General features: G+C 36.6%; 1 protein-coding gene across 1 annotated transcript in view; it reads right to left on the bottom strand.

The window, feature by feature from the left end:
* gpc6a (glypican 6a) overlaps window positions 1–26231 on the bottom strand; it is a 417616-nt gene that overhangs the window by 288735 nt on the left and 102650 nt on the right. The window contains exon 2 of the mRNA XM_061974738.2: window positions 9832–9990. Within this exon, the coding sequence (XP_061830722.1) occupies window positions 9832–9990 (159 nt within the window). The remainder of the gene's footprint in view (window positions 1–9831; window positions 9991–26231) is intronic.

Raw genomic sequence — 26231 nt, 5'->3', positions numbered from 1 at the left:
CCTGAGATGACAATGACCTGGATGATTGAGAACATTCATAGACATGAGAATGGTCAGATCTAGTCAATCTATCTAGTCAGACTGGATCTGACCAATCTAAGTCTCTGAACATGAACTGATGAAACCTACTCGGATGAACCGGGAAACCTCTTCCAAGAATAACCAAACAGTTCAGTTGCGATCGATTGAATGCCCTGAGATGACAATGACCTCGATGAATGAGAAGACTCATAGACTAGTTTTCTCCAGGGTTTTTCTGTCAAGATCTGACCAATCTAAGTCTATGAACATGAACTGATGAAACCTACTCGGATGAACCAAAAATGTCTTCCAAGACAAACCAAACAGTCCTGTTGCGATCGATTGAATGCCCTGAGATGACAATTACCTGGATGAATGAGAACATTCATCGATATGTTTACTCCAGGGTTTGTCTGACTAGATCGTTTGACTAGATCCGACCAATCTATGTCTATGAACATGAACTGATGAAGGCTACTCGGATGAGAGGCGAAACGTCTTCTCAGACAAACCAAACAGTCCAGTTGCGATCAATTGAAAGCACTGAGATGACAATGACCTGGCGAATGAGAACATTCATAGACTAGTTCTCTCCAGGGTTTGTCTGTCAAGATCTGACCAATCTAAGTCTATGAACATGAACTGATGAAACCTACTTGGGTGAATCAAAAACGTATTCCAAGACAAACCAAACAGTCCAGTTGCGATCGATTGAATGCCCTGAGATGACAATGACCTGGATGAATGAGAACATTCAGAGATATGTTTTTTCCAGGGTTTGTCCGACTAGATCGTTTGACTAGATCTGACCAATCTAAGTCCATGAACATGAACTGATGAAGGCTACTCGGATGAGCGGCGAAACGTCTTCTCAGACAAACCAAACAGTCCAGTTGCGATCGATTGAATGCCCTGAGATGACCCGGAGAAAACAACCTCTTTGGTCTGCGCACTGCAAGACCTTCGTCTGGGGTGTTTTCAAGACGACAAGTATTTTTTGTGATCTTTTAACCCACATAATTTAATGCTAAATTAACATTTCAGTAATCTCTTGTCTAAAACTACCATTTGAGTGTAAGAGTTTGTGTGTGCGGCTTTGTCTTAACTACATTGGTCTGTGTTTTTGTCCTAAGTAACGACAATTTTTATCACACCCTGGTGCATTTTTGGAGTCTGCTCAAGACGACTCCGTGAATAGGACAAAGACTGCCGTGATGTTGGTTGATCACTAAATTAGGTTGCATTTGTCTTTTCAGTCAAATGTTACTCTCTGAACGGGTTTCTTTTATGATGAATGTTGTTAACTGCCTTACCCAATGTTTAACCAAAACATTCCTGGTTTTTGCTAATATCGCAATCAGATTAAGTGTGTTTTGCACTTCTCTGCCCCCCTCCCTTGTCTCATTTCCAAAAGTTATAAAGTTGTGGAAGAGTTCTTTGTCTCTCTATACCTCTCCTTTTGCACCCTTTCTCCTTTATAAGCTGATGTTATTTGAGTACTCAAAGACAAACTTCAAAAAGTCCTTAGTTTTTTCTCTAGACAATTCTTTGTTGAATATGAAAAATTCCCGAACCCAGCCTGGTTCAGGGAGCTGTGAGTGCTTGTTACCCAAGTTTTTGAGCCTGTGCCTGTAACCGAATGTGACGTTACTTACAACAAAGATTTTGAAATATGGCACTGTTTGATTTTATTTGAATCAATACCTGGTAGTACCGACAGAGTTTGGTCGTTACCAATGACGACCATTGGAATTGCATGGAACTTGCAGCAGTAACTGTGGAATATCACTTTCAAAAAATACAACACATCGCTGGGAAATAGGATAACCGTAGTCTGGTTTTTGTCCTATTCTTTCACAGGCATGAACAGTCCTCTACAGACTGCAGCTTTTGTGGGGACCACAGATTAGACAGCACCGGGTGTTGTGTTCGGGTCAGCTTTAGTTTAAATCGGATGTGAGTACGTCAGCTTTAGTTTAAATCGGATGTGAGTAAGGGATTGTTGACGTGGATGAGGGGTACGGCGGCGCTCGACGTTGAGCAGAGAAGCTCTACTGGGGCACGATCAAAGAACTCAGTCAACCAAAGCGGCTGCTGAGTCCAGACTTTAGCCATCCAGGCTCATACACTAATCTCTTGCTTCTGTCTCCTTTGAGAAGACAGAACTGCAAAGCACCAGGCCACATCAAACCTGCAATAGAGAAACAGGTCAGTGTGTATTGTCGCAAACGTATGCCACTTTTCACTTTTGCAGAGTACCTATGGCTCTACTTATTGGCACATTTCGACAGTCAAATCTAGGTACTACCATATACTACACGGTAGGGCCGGGACGAGAAGCATAGTAGCATAACAATGTAGTGTTGTTCCGATACCAATATTTTGGTACCGGTACCAAATGTATTTTGATACTGTTCAATACTTTTCTAAATAAAGGGTACCAAAAAAATTGCATTATTGACCTTATTTTCCAAAAAAATCTTAGGGTACATTAAACATATGTTTCTTATTGCAAGTTTGTCATTAAATACAATAGTGAACATACAAGACAACTTGTCTTTTAGTAGTAAGTAAACAAACAAAAGCTCCTAATTTAGCTGCTGACATTCATCCACCCATTTTCTACCGCTTGTCCCTATTGGGGTGGGTGGGGGGTGCTGGAGCCTATCTCAGCTGCATTCATATTGTGTCATTTTCCATTCCATTATTTTGTCAAAATTGGACTGGTACTTTTTAGAGGCGGTATAGTACAGAATATGATTAATTAGTATCGCGGGACTATACTCGTACCGGTATACCGTACAACCCTATAACAATGTACAAATACATGTATTACGTTTAAGCGGAGCTTCAGGGCTCCGGCTAAAATTTGCTAAAACCTTTAACATGCTAGTGTTAGCATTCTAACAGTTAGCATATGTCAAGTACCAATTCATTTGACTATGAAGTGTACGCCTGTAAAATTAGCTAAAAAAGTTAGCATGCTAATTTGAGCATGTTAGCATTTTAGCGGTAGCATGTGTCAAGTACCAAGTTATAAGAGTTAGCATGCTAACAGTTAGCCTGACTCAGCTCGTTCCTTCTCATTGCTGTAAGTGGGTCTCATTCCGGCTGATGCGTTCAATGAGGCTTGTTTTTCATAGTTTCCCGGAACTGCTAAAGCAATACTGTACTCAAAACTAAATCAAACTAAGGTGAGGAGAGGTTGCGAAAAAGTTAATGCTAGAATAATTGTTTCTAAGTTATCACAAAAACTTTGTGTTACATTTGAGTGCCCGATGAGAAGCAAAAGCTGTCTTTAAAACCTACCAAAAAGAAGGCTCGTAAAACTCCACTGTGTAGGGGGGAAGCAAGATGAAGGTGTTCATGTTTTCTTTCATGTATGGTAATCAACAGGAGGATGTTGTTTTGACCCAGGGACTACAAAGCGGAGAGAAGGCAGGATCTGCCCAATTTCCAGACGACCTCTTTTTGAACCTCCTTTTTCGACTGTTTTACAAAGGTCTTTTTGAACTCTTTTACGAACGTCTCTATGAACTGTTTACGACCTTTTCTGTGAACTTTTTACGACATTTGTCCTTTAGAAACAGCTATGGTCATGTGGTCGGAGAAAGTAAAATAAAGAAGGAGGAGTACAATCTTTCGCCAGAGCGTGGGTGACACTGTAAGAGGTTACAGGTCGACACGTTTCTCCTCAATTGAGCCAAATTGAATCCTGTCTCTGTTTGTTTCTTTGCTTCTTGTCTTGTTTAATAGATGTCATCAGTGTTTGAACCTGACAGTTAACTTTTACAACAAGTACCCTAATCTAGTGTTTGATGCTACCTCAAACTGACTTCATAACACACACGTTATCTGGGAGCAGTGAGCAGCAGCGGTGCCGTGCCCGGGAATCATTTTTGGTGATTTAACCCCCAATTCCAACCCTTGATGCTGAGTGCCAAGCAGGCAGGTAATGGGTCCCATTTTTTTATAGTCTTTGGTATGACTCGGCCGGGGTTTGAACTCACGACCTACCGATCTCAGGGCGGACACTCTAACCACAATGCCACTGAGCAGGTCAAGACAACGAAGCACTCCTAACTTGGAGGAGCCAAATCGCCGTCTTATATTCCTTCTTTCTCTGTTTCGGTGTGTGTTAATTCAGGAGAGTACAACCTGACCATGTAAGGAGATGTTCCTGTGTAAGTGACTGGGAAGGCAACATATGTATACCATAACTTGTAGGTTGACGTTTAAGATAAACATGGAGTCTCTCCTCCAGGATGGCGCTATCACTTTTGCATTCCGAGGTCTGAATTTATTGCGAGTTAACCCAGTCCACATGCGAATGTCCAACTAAGGCTCCTTAATCTATTATTGGGCTCAACTCTTATTTACTTAAACCTGGTGGTTCGCTTTCTCCAAGTTGAATATAAACATTCCACCATATGTAGAAAATAGTATGAGTTAATAAGTGACTTCAGTAGTTTCTAGTAACAAATTTGGAGGTGTTGAAATCGCCATGTAAAATTGCTGATGCTGATCAGTAGCATGTAAATGGAGAGTGGACCCTAACTGTATGTTTGAGCGATTTTTTTTAATTTTTTTATAAGGTATGCTTGCTTTATTGACATTGAACATTGCAACATTACCCAGAAGGTGCTTGTTTCTACGCCAAGTTTGTGAGCCGGTGCAGGGTCGTTGCGTAATCAATACCTGGTAGTACTTACAGAGTTTGGTTGGTACCTGTGGTAGTACCAAATTAGGTCCACATGCGAAACCACCGGTACTCAGAAACATTTGATTGGCAAAAATGGCGACTTTATCAAAAACACTCTTTTCTGTGCATTCTAAATAGTGAAAACCTGCTAGTACAAGGCGGCTAACAATGCAGGTAATAAAGATTCATTTGTTCCACCTAAAAAGTATTATAAAAAAGATCGCAAAAATAATGACAACAGTGGTTTGTATACAAGCTGTGAGTAAGTATGTATCAGAGTCAGAATCAGAAGTACTTTATCAATCCCCGAGGGGAAATTAAGAGCAATGTAATAACAGGCAGATTTGCAAAATGTACAGTTATTATGGTCATTATAAGCATTATCGTAATTTTCCTGATGATTTCACAACAACTACGAAAAAACAAAAAAAATAAAAAATAGAAACATAACAAAACAGTTAGCCGCCTCATGCTAGCAGTTGTTCACTATTTAGAATGCATTGGAAAGAAAAAGAGATGTGTTTTTGACCCACTTAGGGATTGTGGATTATGGGTCACAAATTTTTACATGAAAAAGATCAGTTTTGTTGCATAATAATGACATTTACATTATTTTTTTCGGCTGATGACAAATATGGCAGCAATACAAATACATTGGTTGCAAAATGTATTTTTTTTTACTTTTAACTCATTATTGCTTTTCACACAAGCCCACTCATCAATGTATTTTTTTTTTTCAATGGCAGCTTTGTCTGCTACAAACCTTTCAGCGACAAACACGCCTGAGTGCACACAAGTCACTTTTGACAATGCATTAGCCGCTACAATTCATCTTTAACAGATGTGATGCTGCCTCTGCCTCACATCCATTCATCCAATGCCCAGTCGTCCTTGCATTTGTTTAAGCTTGCATAAATTCAGTCAAATAAAATAAATGGCCATCTTTCCTAAACACTGAGCGTGTATATATATATATATATATATATATATATATATATATATATATATATATATATATATATATATATATATACACAATGTAGGCTCAGTGTGTATGGTATATATATATATATATATATATATATATATATATATATATATATATAATTTTTTATTTATTTATTTAAGTTTATATATATATATATATATATATATATATATATATATATATATATAAACTTAAATAAATAAATACATTTTGTATTTATTTATTTAACTATATATATATATATATATATATATATATATATATATATATATTTATATATATATATATATATATATATATATATATATATATATAAAGTTAAATAAATAAATAAAAAATTATATATATTTTTATATATATATAATTTTTTATTTATTTATTTAACTTTATATATATATATATATATATATATATATATATATATATATATATATATAAACTTAAATAAATAAATAAAAAATTATATATATATATATATATGTTTCTCCGCCAAGTGTTTAGGCCAGTGCCCGATCTGTATGTCTTTGACAAGAATGTATGATAATGTACTATTTTTTTTTGCACTCCCTGTATTAGATAAAAATAAAGTTTAAAATGCATACAGTACATAGGTTTAGTATGAAAAGATGAAATACTTTATTGACGCATGATGTCCCGGCTTTTGTAGGCCACATAAAACGAGCCTTTTATTTGACAGCTGTGCGTTAAGAGTATAATTAAAGATCCATATCCTATCCGTATCAAAATATCAAAAGAATTGGCACCAATACCAATTCTTAACATCTTGTGCAGAATAACACGGCTCAGACAGACTTTGGTTGAAAGGTATTTTAAAAATAGGGTTTGTTTTTTTCTACTCGGGGTACAATGACCCTTTTTAGAGAACATTTTATTGAAAATGGTCCTCGGTTATAAATAGACGCTTGTAATCTTTTACTATTCTGTTAAGCTCTCACTGTCCGTTATACCTACCGGTAATGGGTTGATGCAAAAGAAAGACAATGCAATTAAAAGAACATTATTAAACGCTATATTGCCAAAAGTATTTGGCCACCCATCCAAATGATCAGAATCTTCTTCTAATTCATCCTGAAGGTGTTGTATCGGGTTCTGGTCAGGACTCTGTGCAGGCCAGTCAAGGTGTATAGAATCAAGCACTTAGGCATGGAGATCATTTGTGAAAGAATGGGCTGCTCTCGGGAGCTCAGTTATTTCCAGCGTGGAACTGTCATAGGATGCCACCAAAGTCAACTTTCGGCTTTATTATAAGAAAATGGAACAACAGCAACTCAGCCACCAAGTGGTAGGCCACGTAAACTGACTGAGAGGGGTCAACGGATGCTGAAGCGCATAGTGCATAGAGGTCGCCGACTTTCTGCACAGTCAGTTGCTACAGAGCTCCAAACTTAATGTGACCTTCCAATTAGCCCACCTACAGTACGCAGAGAGCTTCATGGATTGGGTTTCCATGGCCGAGCAGCCGCATCTAAGGCATACATCACCAAGTCCAATGCAAAGCGTGGGAGGCAGTGGTGTAAAGCACGTTGCCACTGGACTCTAGAGCAGTGGCGACGTGTTCTCTGGAGTGATGAATCACCGCTTTTCCATCTGGCAATCTGATGGACCAGTCTGGGTTTGGAGGTTGCCAGGAGAACGCTACATTTCGGACTGCATTGCTTTGAGAGTGAAATTTGGTGAAGGAATTATGGTGTGAGGTTATTTTTTTAGGAGTTGGGCTTGGCCCCTTAGTTCCAGTGAAAGGAAATTTGAATGTTCCAGTATCCTGAAACATTTTGGACAATTCCATGCTTTGAACCTTGTGGGAACAGTTTGGAGCGGGCCCCTTCCTCTTCCAACATGACTGTGCACCAGTGCACAAAGCAAGGTCCATAACGACATGGTTGACAGAGTCTGGTGTGGATGAACTTGACTGGCCTGCACAGAGTCCTGACCTGAACCCGATAGAACACCTTCGGGATGAATTAGAACGGAGACTGAGAGCCAGACCTTCTCCACCAACATCAGTGTGTGACCTCACCAATGCGCTTTTGGAAGAATGGTGGAAAATTCCTATAAACACACAACCTTGTGGACAGCCTTCCCGGAAGAGTTGAAGCTGGAATAGCTGCAAAAGGTGGACCGATATCATATTGAACCCTATGGGTTAGGAATGGGATGGTACTTCAAGTTCATATGTTTCTGAACTGAATCGCAAGATGGATCACATCATGGAGAAGCTTGCTGAAAAGGAAAAATTTAATATGAGAGCAGCCAGCATGGACGAATAAAACAGACAAGTCATTGTAATGTCTGCTCGCGGAAAAAAAACATCCTAATCTACGATTTGACTCCCTCGAATGGCCTTGACGCTGTGAACAACAGAAACAGGCTGTTCTGAAAACACCCCCGAGGACACCTCAATGATGGACGCTTTTGACCTCCGTCCCTCCTCAACGACACCTGGAGTCGAACTTTTGCTTGCATGCAGAACGGCCCCAGGCCTATGAACATTACATCATCATACCCAAGACAATGGGCACATACCCACACACCATACTTGCCAACCTTGAGACCTCCGATTTCGGGAGGTGGGGGGGTGGTCGGGGGTGGGACTGGGGCGTGGTTGTGGGCGGGGGCGTGGTTAAGAGGGGAGGTGTATATTGACAGCTAGAATTCACCAAGTCAAGTATTTCATATATATATATATATATATATATATATATATATATATATATATATATATATATATATATATATATATATATATATATATATATATATATATATATACATACATACATACATACATAAATACATATATATATTATATATGAAATATACATATATATATATATATATATCCTGAAAATATGCAAACAAAACTGTGTTTAGATAATTGATACTTCAACTTTGCATAAATAAATCTTAAGGATATAACATAACTTGGCTTCTGAGAGCTTCAAAATGTAATGAATAAAATGCTAAAGTTGTTGATAAACAAGCAATTATGTTAATAATTAAATATGGTCATTTTAAATGAATTATTATGATCATTTAAAATTAATTATTTCATATATGTTTATTTTAATGTATAATTCTATGGCTGGATGTAATAAGGAGTCAGAAAAAATACAAATAAAAACACAATTAATTTTGATGTTTTTAGCAAACTATAGTAAAAATGTATTTTTTTTTGTTGTAATTAATAAATATATTTATTTTTAGGTAAGATAAACATAATAATACAATGTATCTCTAGTCTGGATGATTTAGTTCTTGTCACCCTGTTGTCCTCCCGTCATGAAAAAAAAGGCTGTCCTCACTCAGGTCCGCATGGAGCTGGAGGGGGCGTGGCCTCCAGCTCCGGCTGAAAATCGGGAGATTTCCGGGAGAATATTTGTCCCGGGAGGTTTTCGGGAGAGGCGCTGAATTTCGGGAGTGTCCCGGAAAATTCGGGAGGGTTGGCAAGTATGTACGTCTTCACCACCGCTTGTTTCCCCTCGGGGTGATGGACAGCTGGCAGCGCTTCACAGCAGCAGTCGACCTCCATGGCCCCAACTCCCCGCCCCTCTGTTGTGAGTTGTCGTGATTAAATGTAACGTGTTTATGTGTGCATTGCATGGAGGTTTTTTCCCACTCCAGACTAGGCCCCCTCAGGAGCCCAGTCTGGATTGTATTTTTTATCTCAGCGTTCCTGTTCTGTAACCCTGTACACTTTTTGTTTGTCTAATCTTGAACGGGTTTGTGCTGAAAACATAGTTTCGTTGTACTTGTGCAATGACAATAAAGTCTTATCTGATATGTGAGTCAAGGCAGGTGACCAAATACTTTAGGCAATATTGTATTCTCACTGCAGCAAAGCATCGTGACGCAACCCCGGTGTGGGTAAAAGGTGTCAAACACAAGCCAGCACGTGTCTACAAATGTACCAAAGAGACCAGGGAGAGGGAAAACCCTTCAAACTAAGCAGTCTGTCCATCTCTTATTAATACCAGCCATCCTAATTATTCATCATTCCATCAGGAGTCTGCGAACATGACGTCTGACAGGCGTCGCCTGAATGCATTCGCTAAAAAGGCTGTCTGGGAGAAATGGATGCAAACAAACTTCTCCGACTTACCGTCAAACTTTTTGTGCCTGGAAACAAACGTCGCCCTCATGTCGTGGCTGCTCTCCTCCACCAGCTTCTCGAACTCCAGCTTGCTCTGCTGGTGGAGTTTGTCTTCCATGTCAGACGTGCAGCAGGTGTACCCCTGAGGACACACGTGCAGGTGCTCACCTGTGGGCACAAACACGGGACACGTTTTTTGGTTGACGCTCAACACGGGGAGTCGCTTTTTTTTAAACGTGTGTTTGATCACAACTCTTCTTTTTACTCATGTATCGGATATACTGTGACGCACTGCGAACCAGGCAGGCACAAGACAAAGTGAATTATATTTATATAGCGCTTTTTCTCCAGTGACTCAAAGCGCTTTACGTAGTGAAACCCGATATCTAAGTTACATTTAAACCAGTGTCTTGCCCAAGGACACAACGGTAGTGACAAGGATGGTGGACGCGAGGATCGAACCTGGAACCCTCAAGTTGCTGGCACGGCCACTCTACCAACCAGGCTATACAACTCAAACTTAAGGTTGGAACGACATACTTTTTGACAACCTTTAATCAATGTTGGCTTCTGACGTTGATTTGACCATTGAATTTTGGTCATTTTCCAACTAATATTCTACAACACACATACAACATTGAAACAACGTTCTTTTTGACAACGTTTATTCAATGTTGGGTTCTGACGTTCATTTGACCAGTGAATTTTGGTCATCTTCCAACCAATATTATACAATAAAAATACAAACGTTGAAACAACAACTTATTGACGACGTTTATTCAATATTGGGTTCTAACATGCACCTTGCCATTGAATTTTGGTCATTTTTCAACCACTATTCTACAACATTGAAACAACATATTTTTGACGACGTTGAATCAATGTTTGGTTCTGACGTTGATTTGACCCATGAATTTTGATCATTTTCCAACTAATATTCTACAACACAAATACAACATTGAAACAACATCTTTTTGACAACAAGTTATTCAATGTTAGGTTCTGACGTTCATTTGACTATTGAATTCTTGTGATATTCCAACCAATATTCTACAACAAAAATACAACATTGAAACAACAACTTTTTGACGACGTTTATTCAATATTGGGTTCTAACGTTAATCTTGTCATTGAATTTTGGTCATTTTTCAACCACTATTCTACAACATTGAAACAACATCTTTTTGATGACGTTTAGTCAATGTTGGGTATCTGACGTTCATTTGACCATTGCATTTTGTTCATTTTCCAACCAATATTCTACAACAAAAACACAACATTGAAACAACATCTTTTTGACGACGTTGATTTGACCATTGAATTTTGGTCATTTTCCAACCAATATTCTACAACAAAAATACAACGTTGAAACAACATCTTTTTGACGACGTTTATTCAATATTGGGTTCTAACGTTCATCTTGTCATTGAATTTGGGTCATTTTTCAACCATTATTCTACAACATGGAAACAACATATTTTTGACGACGTTGAATCATGTTTGGTTCTGACGTTGACTTGACCATTGAATTTTGGTCATTTTCCAACTAATATTCTACAACACACATACAACATTGAAACAACATCTTTTTGACAACGTTTATTCAATGTTGGGTTCTGACGTTCATTTGACCAGTGAATTTTGGTCATCTTCCAACCAATATTCTACAATAAAAATACAAACGTTGAAACAACATCTTTTTGATGACGTTTATTCAATATTGGGTTCTAACATGCACCTTGCCATTGAATTTTGGTCATTTTTCAACCACTATTCTACAACATTGAAACAACATATTTTTGACGACGTTGAATCAATGTTTGGTTCTGACGTTGATTTGACCCATGAATTTTGATCATTTTCCAACTAATATTCTACAACAAAAATACAGCATTGAAACAACATATTTCTGACGATGTTTAATCAATGTTGGGTTCTAATGTTCATTTGACGATTGAATTTTGGTAATTTTCCATCCAATATTCTACGACATTGAAACAACATATTTTTGACGACGTTGAATCAATGTTTGGTTCTGACGTTGATTTGACCCATGAATTTTGGTCATTTTCCAACTAATATTCTACAACACAAATACAACATTGAAACAACATATTTTTGACAATGGTTATTCAATGTTGGGTTCTGACGTTCATTTGATCGTTGAATTTTAGTTATATTCCGACCAATGTCCTACAACAAAAATACAACTTGAAACATCTTTTTGACAACGTTTATTCAATATTGGGTTCTAACGTTCATCTTGCCATTGAATTTTGGTCATTTTTTAACCACTTTTCTACAACATTGAAACAACATCATTTTGAGGACGTTTAATCAATGTTGGGTTCTGATGTTCATTTGACGATTGAATTTTGTTCATTTTCCAACCAATATTCTACAACAAAAATACAACGTTGAAACAACATCTTTTTGACGACGTTTATTCAATATTGGGTTCTAACGTTCATCTTGTCATTGAATTTGGGTCATTTTTCAACCACTTTTCTACAACATTGAAACAACATATCTTTGACGACGTTGAATCAATGTTTGGTTCTGACGTTGATTTGACCCATGAATTTTGATCATTTTCCAACTAATATTCTACAACACAAATACAACATTGAAACAACATATTTTTGACAATGTTTAATCAATGTTGGGTTTTGACGTTCATTTGACTATTGAATTTTGGTCATTTTCCAAATAATATTCTACAACAAAAATACAACATTGAAACAACATCTTTTTGACGATGTTTATTCAATATTTGGTTCTAACGTTTATCTTGCCATTGAATTTTGGTCATTTTTCAACCACTATTCTACAACATTGAAACATCTTTTTGACGACGTTTAATCAATGTTGGGTATCTGACGTTCATTTGACCATTGAATTTTGGTCATTTTCCAACCAATATTCTACAACAAAAACACAACATTGAAACAACATCTTTTTGACGACGTTGATTTGACCATTGAATTTTGGTCATTTTCCAACCAATATTCTACAACACAAATACAACATTGAAACAACATCTTTTTGACGACCGTTATTCAATATTGGGTTCTAACGTTCATCTTGCCATTGAATTTTGGTCATTTTTCAACCACTATTCTACAACATTGAAACAACGTCTTTTTGACCACGTTTAATCAATGTTGGGTTCTGACGTTCATTTGGCGATTGAATTTTGGTTATATTCCAACCAATATTCTACAACAAAAATACAACATTGAAACAACATATTTTTGACAACAATTATTCAATGTTTGGTTCTGACGTTCATCTGACCATTGAATTTTGGTCATTTTCCAACCAATATTCTAGAACAAAAACACAACATGTTTTTGACGATGTTTATTCAATGTTGGTTCGAATGTTCATCTGACCATTGAATTTTGGTCATTTTTCAACCAATATTCTACAACAAAAATACAACATTAAAACATCTTTTTGACAACGTGTATTCAATGTTGGGTTCTGACGTTCATTTGACCATTGACATTTGGTCATTTTCCAACCAATCTTCTACAACTAAAATACTACAATGAAACAACATTTTTTTGACGACGATTAATCAATGTTGGGTTCTGACATTCATCTCACCAATGAATTGTGTTAATTTTCCATTCAATGTCTTACAACAAAAATACAACATTGAAACAACATGCGTTTTGACAATGTTTATTCAATGTTGGGTTCTGACGTTCATTTGACGATTGAAATTTGGTCATTTTCCAAACAATATTGGACAACAAAAATACAACATTGAAACAACATACTTTTGACTACGTTTATTCATTGTTGGGTTCTGACCTTCATTTGACCATTGAATTTTGGTAAATTTCAAACACAATATTCTACAACAAAAACTTTGAAACGACATATTTTTGACATCATGACATGTTGGGTTCTAATGTTTATTTGACCATTGAGTTTTGGTCATATTCCACGTAATACCCTACAACAAAAACACAACATCTTTTTGATGACGTTTATCAATGTTGGGATATGACGTTCATTTGAATATTGAATTTCGGTCATTTCCCAACCAATATTCTCCAACAAAAACACAACATTGAAACAATATATTTTTGACAACGTTTAATCAATGTTGGGTTCTGACGTTGATATGACCAATGAATTTTGGTCATTTTCCAACTAATATTGTACAACAAAAATACAACATTGAAACATATTTTTGAGGACGTTTTATCAATGTTGGGTTCTGACGTTCATTTGACCATTGAATTTTGGTCATTTCTCAACCAATATTCTACAACAAAAATACAACATTGAAACAACATCTTTTGGACATTGTGTATTTAATGTTGGGTTCTAACGTTCATTTGACCATTGAATTCTGGTCATTTTCCAAGCAATACCCTACAACAAAAACACAACATCTTTTTGATGAGGTTTATCAATGTTGGCTTCTAACGTTCATCTGACCATTGAATTTCGGTCATTTTCCAACCAAAATTCTACAACAAAAATACAACATTGAAAAATTCATTTTTGTCGACGTTTTATCAATTTAGGATTCTGATGCTCATTTGACTATTGAAATTTGGTAATTTCCCATCCAATATTCTACAACAAAAACACAACATTGAAACAACATCTTTTTTGAATCAGCTGTTTGAGTGTACCTGCATCTTAGTTAAAATTTTAAATGACCAAATTTGGAGGTGCTAAAATCGCCATGCAAAATCGCTAATGCTAATCATTAGCATGTATGTAGCATACCCATCCTTGTTGGAGGAGACTCCACTTAATGAGGTCAAAAAGGGCCATGTGGGCTGATGTGTGTTCTGTTATTTAAACATATTTGTTTTTATGTACTACAAATAACAATAAGCCGACTGAAAAAGCTAACTTCAATCTTACCGATGTCTTTTTCTACACAATACAACCCACCGATGCTCTACATGAACATAAAGGGAGTTAAAGGTGAAAGAGCTGTGCTTGGAGACTGGACCACAGAAGATGCTGTAGGTACGTGCTGGCACTCTTTGATGTACTTAATCCTTAATAAGTCCTTGGAGAGACACCAAGCTACAGTAATGAGGCACAGCATCACCACAACACAAATCCATTTTTACTCCAGGGGGAACAAAATAAAGCTCTTTATGGCAACAGAAACCCAGCTAAACAAAATAGCAGATTTAGTACAAATGCAGTAGTTGATTAGAGATTTGTAATCATTGTTATTACAAACAACAATGCGATATGACAACACGATAACACTTGTATTTCTTTATTAAATTACAACATCAATTTGTGGCGTAGTATTCAGGAAAAAGTGTGTGTCATTTTGTGCAACCAAACAAAAACATCGATTTGCAACAGTTTCGAAAAAATTGCAACCCCAAAAAATGTTTTGCAAACAAAACATTGTATTTCAAATGAAAAAAATATATTTTCAAACAAACCAAAAACTGTTTTGGTCGAAAAGAAAAACATTTTATTTATTTTTTTTTTTTTTTTTTATGCAACAAATGTTTTTTGTTTTTCATTTCATCACGACTCAACTACAAATGTGTAGTATTTGTATTGGTCAGTATCGCCCACTCCTATGTGGTATTTCCCTCCAATTGTTAACAGTCGTCACGCCATTGTCTGGGACTGGCCAATAAAAAGGCTTCTATCATACCCTTCAGAGGAGGCCCCGCCCACATGATGAAAAAGTTGTAAAAAAAAAAAAAAATAATAAAGTCAAGAGAAAAGTATTCAATGTTTACAAAAATACTCTAATGGATAAAGATACAAATATATGTATTTGAATATTTGAACACTTCAGAGATGCAAGCTTGGGCTTTTAGCTCGGTGGTTAGCACGCACGCTCGCCTCTCATGCGGACGGCCCAGGTTCGAGTCTGCGACACAAAAAGGCTGAAATCGACCGAGTGGACACGAGACATTAAAACAACGTTGAAAACTTGTTGAATTATGTGCTGACATTGAACACCTCAAACATAACGTTGAAACAACATGCTTTTTGACGACGTTTAATCAATGTTGGGTTCTGACGTTGATTTGGACATTGAATTTTGGTCGATTTCCAACCAATATTCTACAACACAAATACAATGTTGAAACAACATGCTTTTTGACGACGTTTAATCAATGTTGGGTTCTGACGTCGATTTGACCATTGAATTGTGGTCAATTCCCAACCAATATTCTACAACACAAATACAACGTTGAAACAACATACTTTTTGATAACGTTTAATCAATGTTGGGTTCTGACGTAGATTCGAACATTGAATATTGATCATTTTCCAACCAACAATCTACAACACAAATACAACGTTGAAACAACATGCTTTTTGAAGACGTTTAATCAATGATGGGTTCTGACGTTGATTTGACCATTGAATTTTGGTCAATTCCCAACCAATAATCTACAACACAAAAACAACGTTGAAACAACATGCTTTTTGAAGACGTTTAATCAATGTTGGGTTCTGACGTTGATTTGACTATTAAATGTTGGTCAATTCCCAACCAACAATCTACAACACAAATACAACGTTGAAACAACATGCTTTTTGACGACGTTTAATCAATGTTGGGTTCTGACGTCGATTTGACCATTGAATTGTGGTCAATTCCCAACCAATATTCTACAACACAAATACAACGTTGAAACAACATACTTTTTGATGTTTAATCAATGTTGGGATCTAACGTTGATTTGACCATTGCATTTTGGTCATTTTTCAACCAATAATCTAAAACACAAAAACAACGTTGAAACAACATGCTTTTTGACGACGTTTAATCAATGTTGGGTTCTGACGTTGATTTGACCTTTGAAAATTGGTCATTTCCCAACCAATATTCCACAACACAAATACAACGTTGAAACAACATACTTTTTGACGTTTAATCAATGTTGGGTTCTGACGTTGATTTGACCATTGAATTTTGGTCATTTTTCAACCAATATTCTACAACACAAATACAACGTTGAAAGAACATGCTTTTTGACGACGTTTAATCAATGATGGTTTCTGACGTTGATTTGACCATTGAATTTTGGTCATTTTCAACCAATGTTCCACAAAACAAATACAATGTTGAAACAACATACTTTTTGACGTTTAATCAATGTTGGGTTCTGACATTGATTTGAACATTGAATTTTGGTCAATTCCCAAACAATATTCTACAACACAAATACAACGTTTAAACAACATGCTTTTTGACAACGTTTAATCAATGATGGGTTCTGATCTTGATTTGACCATTGAATTTTGGTCAATTCCCAACCAATATTCTACAACACAAATACAACGTTGAAACAACATGCTTTTTGACGACGTCTAATCAATGTTGGGATCTGACGTTGATTGGACCATTGAATTTTGGTCATTTTTCAACCAATATTCTACAACACAAATACAACGTTGAAACAATATGCTTTTTGACAACATTTAATCAATGATGGGTTCTGACGTTGATTTGACCATTGAATTTTGGTCATTTTCAACCAATATTCTACAACACAAATACAACATTGAAACAATATGCTTTTTGACAACATTTAATCAATGATGGGTTCTGACGTTGATTTGACCATTGAATTTTGGTCATTTTTCAACCAATATTCCACAACACAAATACAACGTTGAAACAACATACTTTTTGACGTTTAATCAATGTTGGGTTCTGACCTTGATTTGACCATTGAATTTTGGTCCTTTTTCAACCAATATTCCACAACACAAATACAACGTTGAAACAACATGTTTTTTGACGTTTAATCAATGTTGGGTTCTGACATTGATTTGAACATTGAATTTTGGTCAAATCCCAACCAATATTCTACAACACAAATACAACGTTGAAACAACATGCTTTTTGACGACGTTTAATCAATGTTGGGATCTGACGTTGATTTGACCATTGAATTTTGGTCATTTTTCAACCAATATTCTACAACACAAATACAACATTGAAACAACCTGATTTTTGACAGTGTTTATTCAATGTTGGGTTCTGACGTTGATTTGACCATTGAAATTTGGTAATTTCCTAACCAATATTCTACAACACAAATACAACATTGAAACAACATGCTTTTTGACGACGTTTATTCAATGATTGTTTTTTTTTTACGATGATTTGACCATTGAATTTTGGTCATTTCCCAACCAACAACGTTGATCCAACGTTAGACACCAACGTTGTCTGAATTTACAAACACAACAATTTTGCATCGTTGTTTCAAGGTCACTTTTAAAGAACATGTACGTATAATCAACGTTGTATCAATGTCTTGTGCCTGCTGAGGAACCACATGAGTTACGCCTCCGTGGTTTGATTTCACATTTTCGGTGTCATGATCCGTGGCCCGGATCATGTTTTTGTTAAATTCTGTTAGTTTTGGACTACCTTAGTTCCTGTTTTTGTGCACCCTTGTTTGTTTTCAGTTACCGTGGGTGCTTATTGTTTCCACCTGTCTTTGATTGGTGCTCGGGACGCTCACCTGTTTTCCGAGCACTAATCAGAAGGACTATTTAATCCTGCCTTGCCGGTCAGTCGGCCTGGCTTCATTGTTTGCTTCTTGCCACAGTTACGTGAGTATTCTTTATCTCTAGTCTATGCCAAGTGTTAGCGTTAGTGTCCAGTGCGATCGGCACGTTTTTCCTCTGACTTGTTTTCAGTTTTTTGTACTTGTTGGATTTCGACAATAAACCATGTTCTTAGCTGCACGTCCTGTCCAGAGTGTTCCGTCTGCATCCCAGGGGAACGGACTTATGGAGACCCCAAATACACAAAAATAGGTAAGAAAAGTTGTTGTTTTTTCATAATAGAACCACTGTAATTGCCCCAAAATCGAAATCTTTATCAAAATAATTTGGTTTTCAGGGAAATAGAAATCTGTATTTAATTTTGGGCCATTTTTGCCACCCCAGTCAAGGGTGTAATCGACTTCTCAGCCCATTTCAGACGCGCTCCAGCTCACCTGCGACCGAATGAGGACAAGCGGCATTAAAAATGAATACATGAATAATTAGCAGCCCTTTTTTGGACCATCACAAAAGTTCCAATGGCAGTTTTTGTAAAAACCTAAGTGAGCGGTTGCAACTTCACAATGGCATGATGGATAACTTCAGCCACATGGGGTCACTCTTAAATCGCTCTGTTCCACTTTGAAGCGTCCGTCAGTACAATACCGTACATGTCAGTATTCATCAGCGAAGGCGCAGCGCTGCTGGACATGCAAAGACAAAGAAACATCAATGAAGGCAGAGAGCATGACGCCATCTGAGTTAAAAAGCCTTTTAACTTCCACGGGCTGACCAATCAATCACATTTTTATTTTTATCCAACAAGCTGCAAAAGTTGATTTTACGCCTGAAAAAAAGACGCATTTCTCGAAGTTGCACTTGCTATGACGTAAAGAAGGGCTGTTCAATATGAGAGGCCTTTAGGGACATTATTCAGAATTACCTCTCAACTACACTACTGAAATGCTCTCACATAAACAACTGAAATATTTTTCTAACACACACACTACTGAAACACTCTTATACACACTACTGAAATGCTCTTGTACACACTACTGAAATGCTCTCACATAAATAACAGAAATATTTTCTCACACACACACTACTGAAACACTCTTATACACACTACTGAAATGCTCTCACATAAACAACTGAAATCTATTTCTCACACACACTACTGAAACACTCCTATACACACTACTGAAACACTCTTATACACACTACTGAAATGCTCTTACATACACTACTGAAATGCTCTCAAATAAACAACTAAAATGTTTTCCTCTCACACACCCTACTGAAACACTCTTATACACACTGCTAACCCTGTTAATTGATTTACGTGGACCCCGACTTAAACAAGTTGAAAAACGTATTCGGGTGTTACCATTTAGTGGTCAATTGTACGGAATATGTACTGAACTGTGCAATGTACTAATAAAAGTTTCAATCAATCAATCAATCAACCATTCAAAACAGGGTCGCTCATGGACGCAGTACTCCCGCCACCAGGCAGGGGGCAACAGCGAAGCATATGTGTCACAATGAAGCAGCAGTAGGGGTGAGTAGAAGAAGATGGCACTATCTACCCTGAAAAAACCCCAAAATAAATCGCGAAAATCGGACTTTTAACAGCGACTGGACATCAAAGTATGAATGTAATTGAAATTGCTGACTTTGTGATGTCTTTTGTATTTGTGGTCGTCTTGTTTTTTGCCTGTTTCACTCTGGCGATAAAAAATGGTTAAAATGGGTTTTGTAGTGCAACATTTTACCAGCAGAGGGCGATAAAGCTACAACTTCGGTTTAATTTTCAACTGAGATAGGCTCCAGCGACCCCAAAAGGGACAAGCGGTGAAAAATGGATGGATGGATCTGCAATGTTTGCTGTGTGTATTAAGACTAAACCTTCCATTTTATATACCGTATTTTTCGGGCTATAAAGCACACTTAAAATTATTATTTTTTTCCTCAAAACTCGACAGTGCGCCTTATAATCCGGTGCGCCTAATGTAAGGAATAAGTTGGGTTGATCTTACCCACCTCGAAGCAATTTTATTTGGTACATGGTGTAATGATGAGTGTGACCAGTAGATGTCAGTCAAACATAAAAGATACGTGTAGACTGCACCGTTTGATGTGCTTCAACATACAAGTATTATTATGGTGTGTGTATAAAGTAAGACATTATCTGGCGTTTTGTTTCGTAATATTATTGCAAAAGCAACTTTCCTTACCTTTTGGTACCTGCTGATCTGTATTTGGGATCTGCATAAATCCTGAAAAATTGCGCGCCGTAGTCCATAAGCTTCTTCTTTTTTCTCTATCTTCTTCTTATGGGACATTCATCCTCCGCTGTTGCCATTTCTAATATAAAGTAGTGTAAAGTTCTTACTTATATCTGTCAGTAAACTCGCCATGAAAGCGTTAAAACATACCGGTGTAGTGAGTTTACATTATTCACCGAAGGAACTTTAGTTATTAGAGTGTTCGGTCGGACGGATTTTTTTCAGTGTTGTTGTCTCCAGATGAGGAGATGCTGCTCCGTTACTGATTAGAGTAAAGTCTGAATGTCATTAAAACAGTTAGCTCCATCTTTTGACACTTCTTCCACTCCCGTCCTTGCACGCTACACCACTACAACAAAGATGACGGGGAGAAGACGCTGCCGAAGGTGAGCCACGTAAATAAGACCCGCCCACAAAACGGCGCATCCGGAAGCGACTGTCAGAAAGTGGCTTGAAGATGATCTGTAAAACATCATCTATGCAACATTTTGACCAAAGAACCACCATTACATGTTATGTAGACCACAAGGAAGGGTTTTACATTTAGAAAAAAATTATAATAATATGACTACTTTAATGCGCCCTATAATATGGTGCGCCTTATATATGAAAAAAGATCAAAACATAGACCATTCATCGGCAGTGCGTCTTATAGTCCGGTATGTAACATACAGTCGTGCTCATAAATGTACATGCCCTGGGAGAATTTATGATTTCTTGGCCATTCTTCAGAGAATATGAATGATAACACAAAAACCAGAAGAAAGCCATTTCTGCGCAAACGTCACAAAGTATCCCGCTTACATTACGCCAAACAGCACAGAGACAAGCCTCAAAACTTCTGTAACAAAATAATTTGGAGTGATGGCTTTCTTCTGGCGACTCGACCATGCAGCCCATTTTTCTTCAAGCGCCTCCTTATTGTGCATCTTGAAACAGCCACACCACAATTTTTCAGAGAGTCCTGTATTTCAGCTGAAGTTATTTGTGGATTTTTCTTTGCATCTCGAACAATTTTCCTGGCAGTTGTGGCTGAAATCTTTGCTGATCTACCTGAATTTCTCATTTTCTACTTCTTAATCAACGTTTGAACACTGCTGATTGGCATTCTCAATTCCTTGGATATCTTTTTATACCCCTTTCCTGTCTTATGCAGTTCAATTACCTTTTCTCTTTTATACCCCTTTCCTGTCTTATGCAGTTCAATGACCTTTTCTCGCAGATCCTTTGATAATTATGTTGCCTTCCCCATGACTCAGAATCCAGAAACATCTGTGCAGCACAGAGTTCTGTATTTCAGCTGAAGTTATTTGTGGATTTTTCTTTGCATCTCGAACAATTTTCCTGGCAGTTGTGGCTGAAATCTTTGCTGGTCTACCTGAATTTCTCATTTTCTACTTCTTAATCAGCGTTTGAACACTGCTGATTGGCATTCTCAATTCCTTGGATATCTTTTTATACCCCTTTCCTGTTTTATGCAGTTCAATAACCTTTTCTCGCAGATCCTTTGACAATTATTTTGCCTTCCCCAAGACTCAGAATCCAGAAACATCTGTGCAGCACTGGATGAAAGATGCAATGGTCTGTCAGAAGCCCAAAAACTCACTGACCTTTTATACACACACATTAATTACAAACAAACAGGTCACAAGTGACGATTGGAACCTTGATTAGCCATTCAAACCTGTTTGTGTCAACGTTTGTGCATGTTATCAGATCAAAGTCACTGGGGTATGTAAACTTTTGATCAGGGTCATTTGGGTACTTTCTTTTGTCATTTTGATTTAAAAAGAGTAAACACAGTTGTTTGCCAATAAATATCTTCACACAACCATTAAGCATGAGTGGAAGAAAGGTTTTTGTGTGATCATTCATATTCTCTGAAGAATGGCCAAGAAATCATAAATTCTCCCAGGGTATGTAAACTTATGAGCACAACTGTACACAATGGACATTATTTATGTAAAAATACACGATGGACGATATACTTTTGTCATGTTTATATTTGCATTCTTAAAAAGCTAAATAAAGGAAATAAAACTGAGGAATAAAAATTATTCAAAAGAAGGAACTTCAATCATCGACAAAACTTGCTGTTAACTATCTGTCCGGCTGCACACGCCGGAAACGAGTAGAGAGGGCAGAATAATGAATTTATTGACAGTGTGATGTGTTTATTTTGTAAATAAGTAAACACAGTCTTAAAAGGAGGCACTTTCTAAAGAAATATCTACATTTTCATGACCCCGGGCCCTGAGACCTTGGGCTCTTGAAACCGCGGCCCTCTTCATTACGTAGTTGAATAGCCCTGCTGTAAAAGGGTATTATGATATACAATGTTTCAGACGTGTGCAATGTTGTCTGCCTCGGAAGTTATTAAAAAGCCAAACACCATGGGTAAACTCACACAATCAGGAGAAAAACACCACAAAGAGAGTCCTGAACTGAAACCTCCTCGCTGTGAGACAGATGTGCGAATCCCACGCTCGATCAGGCCGCCGCCGCTTGAGATTGCAAGATAAATAGCAACGAGGGCAAGATACGATATGAAAAAAATATTCAACATTAGGTGTGTAAAATAAATAAATAAATAAAAAGTCCAGATTTAGGTTCGCGCCACTTCTTCTTTCTGCTGTGATCTACTTGGCTGCTTTGAACCAAAGACGGAATTTGGAAACCGAGCTGCGGATATGTAACACCACCTGAAGACTCTTAGTGAAGGCTCTTTTTTTTCCAGGGCTGCACAACGTCTGGGCAGTTTATTCTTTTCAAAAAACTTGACTCCCAGCCACTATGTTCATGCAAAATATGTCTCCATTAATCTGTGTGTGTGTGTGTGTGTGTGTGTGTGTGTGTGTGTGTGTGTGTGTGTGTGTGTGTGTGTGTGTGTGTGTGTGTGTGTGTGTGTGTGTGAATAGAGAATGTCTCATTTGCACACCTGGTGGTGAAATCTATCAAAATTAGGGTGGTCCCAAAAAAGGAGGGATTTTTCAAATTGACTGTGTGTCGGTTTTTAAAAAGTGCTCCCCTTCTGGTCAACATATGAAATAACAAGTGAGTGTACAAATTTGAAGTGCTCCCCCTCTGGCCTACATATGAAATAACAAGTGTGTGTAAGAAATTGAAATGTGCCCCCTTTGGCCAAAATTAATATAAAAAATAAAATAAATATGTGTATAAAGACAAATGCTAATAACTTGAAGTAAATAATGAAGATTAAAAAACAATTACAAACAACAACAACAAAAAAATTAAATAAATTAAAAGCAGTCTTTTTCTCACAATGTGTCGACTTTTGGATATGGAAATTGGGAACAATTTCTCATATTCTTTCTGTTTCTGTAATATTGCAATATTTTCTCGTAAAATTAGGACTTTTTAATGCAAAACGGTGACATTTGTCATATAAAATTAGGACTTGTATCGCAATATTGCCAATTTGTTTGTTGTTCTTGTAAAACAGTGAAATTTTTTGAGTAAAATGATGACTTGTCGCAATTTTGCCGAGTAAAATTTAGATTATTACTATAATATTGACAACATTTAAGTTTTCTTATAAAATTGTGACTTTTGTCGAGTAAATGACGACTCTTTTCATAAAATTGCCAACATTTTAAGCTTTTCTTGTAAAATTGCGACTGTTATTGAGTAAAATTCCAACTTGTATCATAATATTGCACAAATGTTCATTTTTTTTTGTAAAATTCTGACTTGCATTGAGTAAAATGACAACTTTTATTAAAATACAGCTAACATTTTAAGTTTTTCTTGAGAAATTGTGACCTTTATTTTGGCAAATTCCAACCCCTTTTTCACAACAAGCTTGTTTATATTTGCATAGTATGTATATATTAATAATGATGTACATACACATCTTTATATATCTAGAAAGGGTGGTCCTAAAGAAATAGGCATTTTTCAGAGGTCTCAAGAAGGTCACTAATACACGAATGTGTGTATTAGTGTGTGTGTGTGTGTTCTTGTATTCCTACCCTTCTTGAGACATCAAGAAGGAAAAGTACCTTCCATATGAGGAGGTGTGAACAAGTGATGACATAAATCATGGTCCCAATACAAAAGAACCATTGCATCTAATAGAGAATGTCTCATTTGCACCCCTGGTGGTGAAATCTATCAAAATTAGGGTGGTCCCAAAAAAGGAGGGATTTTTCAAATTGACTGTGTCGGTTTTTAAAAAGTGCTCCCCCTCTGGTCAACATATGAAATAACAAGTGAGTGTAAAAATTTGAAGTGCTCCCCCTCTGGCCTACATATGAAATAACAAGTGTGTGTAAGGAATTGAAATGCGCCCTCTTTGGCCAAAATTAATTAAAAAAATAAAATAAATATGTATATAAAGACATACGGTAATAACTTGAAGTAAATAATGAAGATTAAAAACCAATTACAAACAAAAAAAAAAAGCAGTCTTTTTCTCACAATGTGTCGACTGTTATCTTATAAAATTGGGAACAATTTCTCATATTCTTTCTGTTTCTGTAATATTGCAATATTTTTTCGTAAAATTATCACTTTTTTTTATGTAAAATTATTGCATTTTAATGCAAAACGATGACATTTGTCATACATAATTAGGACTTGTATCGCAATATTGCCAATTTGTTTGTTCTTGTAAAACAGTGACATTTTTTGAGTAAAATGATGACTTGTCGCAATTTTGCCGAGTAAAATTCAGATTATTACTATAATATTGACAAAATTTAAGTTTTCTTATAAAATTGTGACTTTTGTCGAGTAAATGACGACTCTTTTCATATAATTGCCAACATTTTAAGCTTTCCTTGTAAAATTGCGACTGTTATTGAGTAAATTTCCAACTTTTATCATAATATTGCACAAATGTTCAGTTCTTCTTGTAAAATTCTGACTTGCGTTGAGTAAAATGACAACTTTTATTGTAATACAGCTAACATTTTATGTTTTTCTTGAGAAATTGTGACCTTTATTTTGTCAAATTCCAACTCATTTTTCACAACAAGCTTGTTTATATTTGCATAGTATGTATATATTATTAATGTTGTACATACACATCTTTATATATCTAGAAAGGGTGGTCCTAAAGAGGTAGGCATTTTTCAGAGGTCTCAAGAAGGTTACTAATACACGAAATGTGTATTTGTGTGTGTGTGTGTGTGTGTGTGTGTGTGTGTGTGTGTGTGTGTGTGTGTGTGTGTGTGTGTGTGTGTGTGTGTGTGTGTGTGTGTGTTCTTGTATTCCTACCCTTCTTGAGACATCAAGCAGGAAAAGTACCTTTCATATGAGGAGGTGTGAACAAGTGATGACATGAATCATGGTCCCAATACAAAAGAACCATTGCATCTAATAGAGAATGTTTCATTTGCACCCCTGGTGGTGAAATCTATCAAAATTAGGGTGGTCCCAAAAAAAGAGGGATTTTTCAAATTGACTGTGTCGGTTTTTAAAAGTGCTCTCACTCTGGTCAACATATGAAATAACAAGTGAGTGTAAAAATTTGAAGTGCTTCCCCTCTGGCCTACATATGAAATAACAAGTGTGTGTAAGAAATTGAAATGCGCCCCCTTTGGCCAAAATTAATTTAAAAAATAAAAT

The sequence above is a fragment of the Nerophis lumbriciformis genome, linkage group LG15 (assembly GCF_033978685.3).
Source record: "Nerophis lumbriciformis linkage group LG15, RoL_Nlum_v2.1, whole genome shotgun sequence".
NCBI classification, from domain to species: Eukaryota; Metazoa; Chordata; class Actinopteri; order Syngnathiformes; family Syngnathidae; genus Nerophis; species Nerophis lumbriciformis.
Note: the sequence above shows the minus strand (reverse complement) of the source record. Positions and strands in the feature narration are given on the sequence as shown.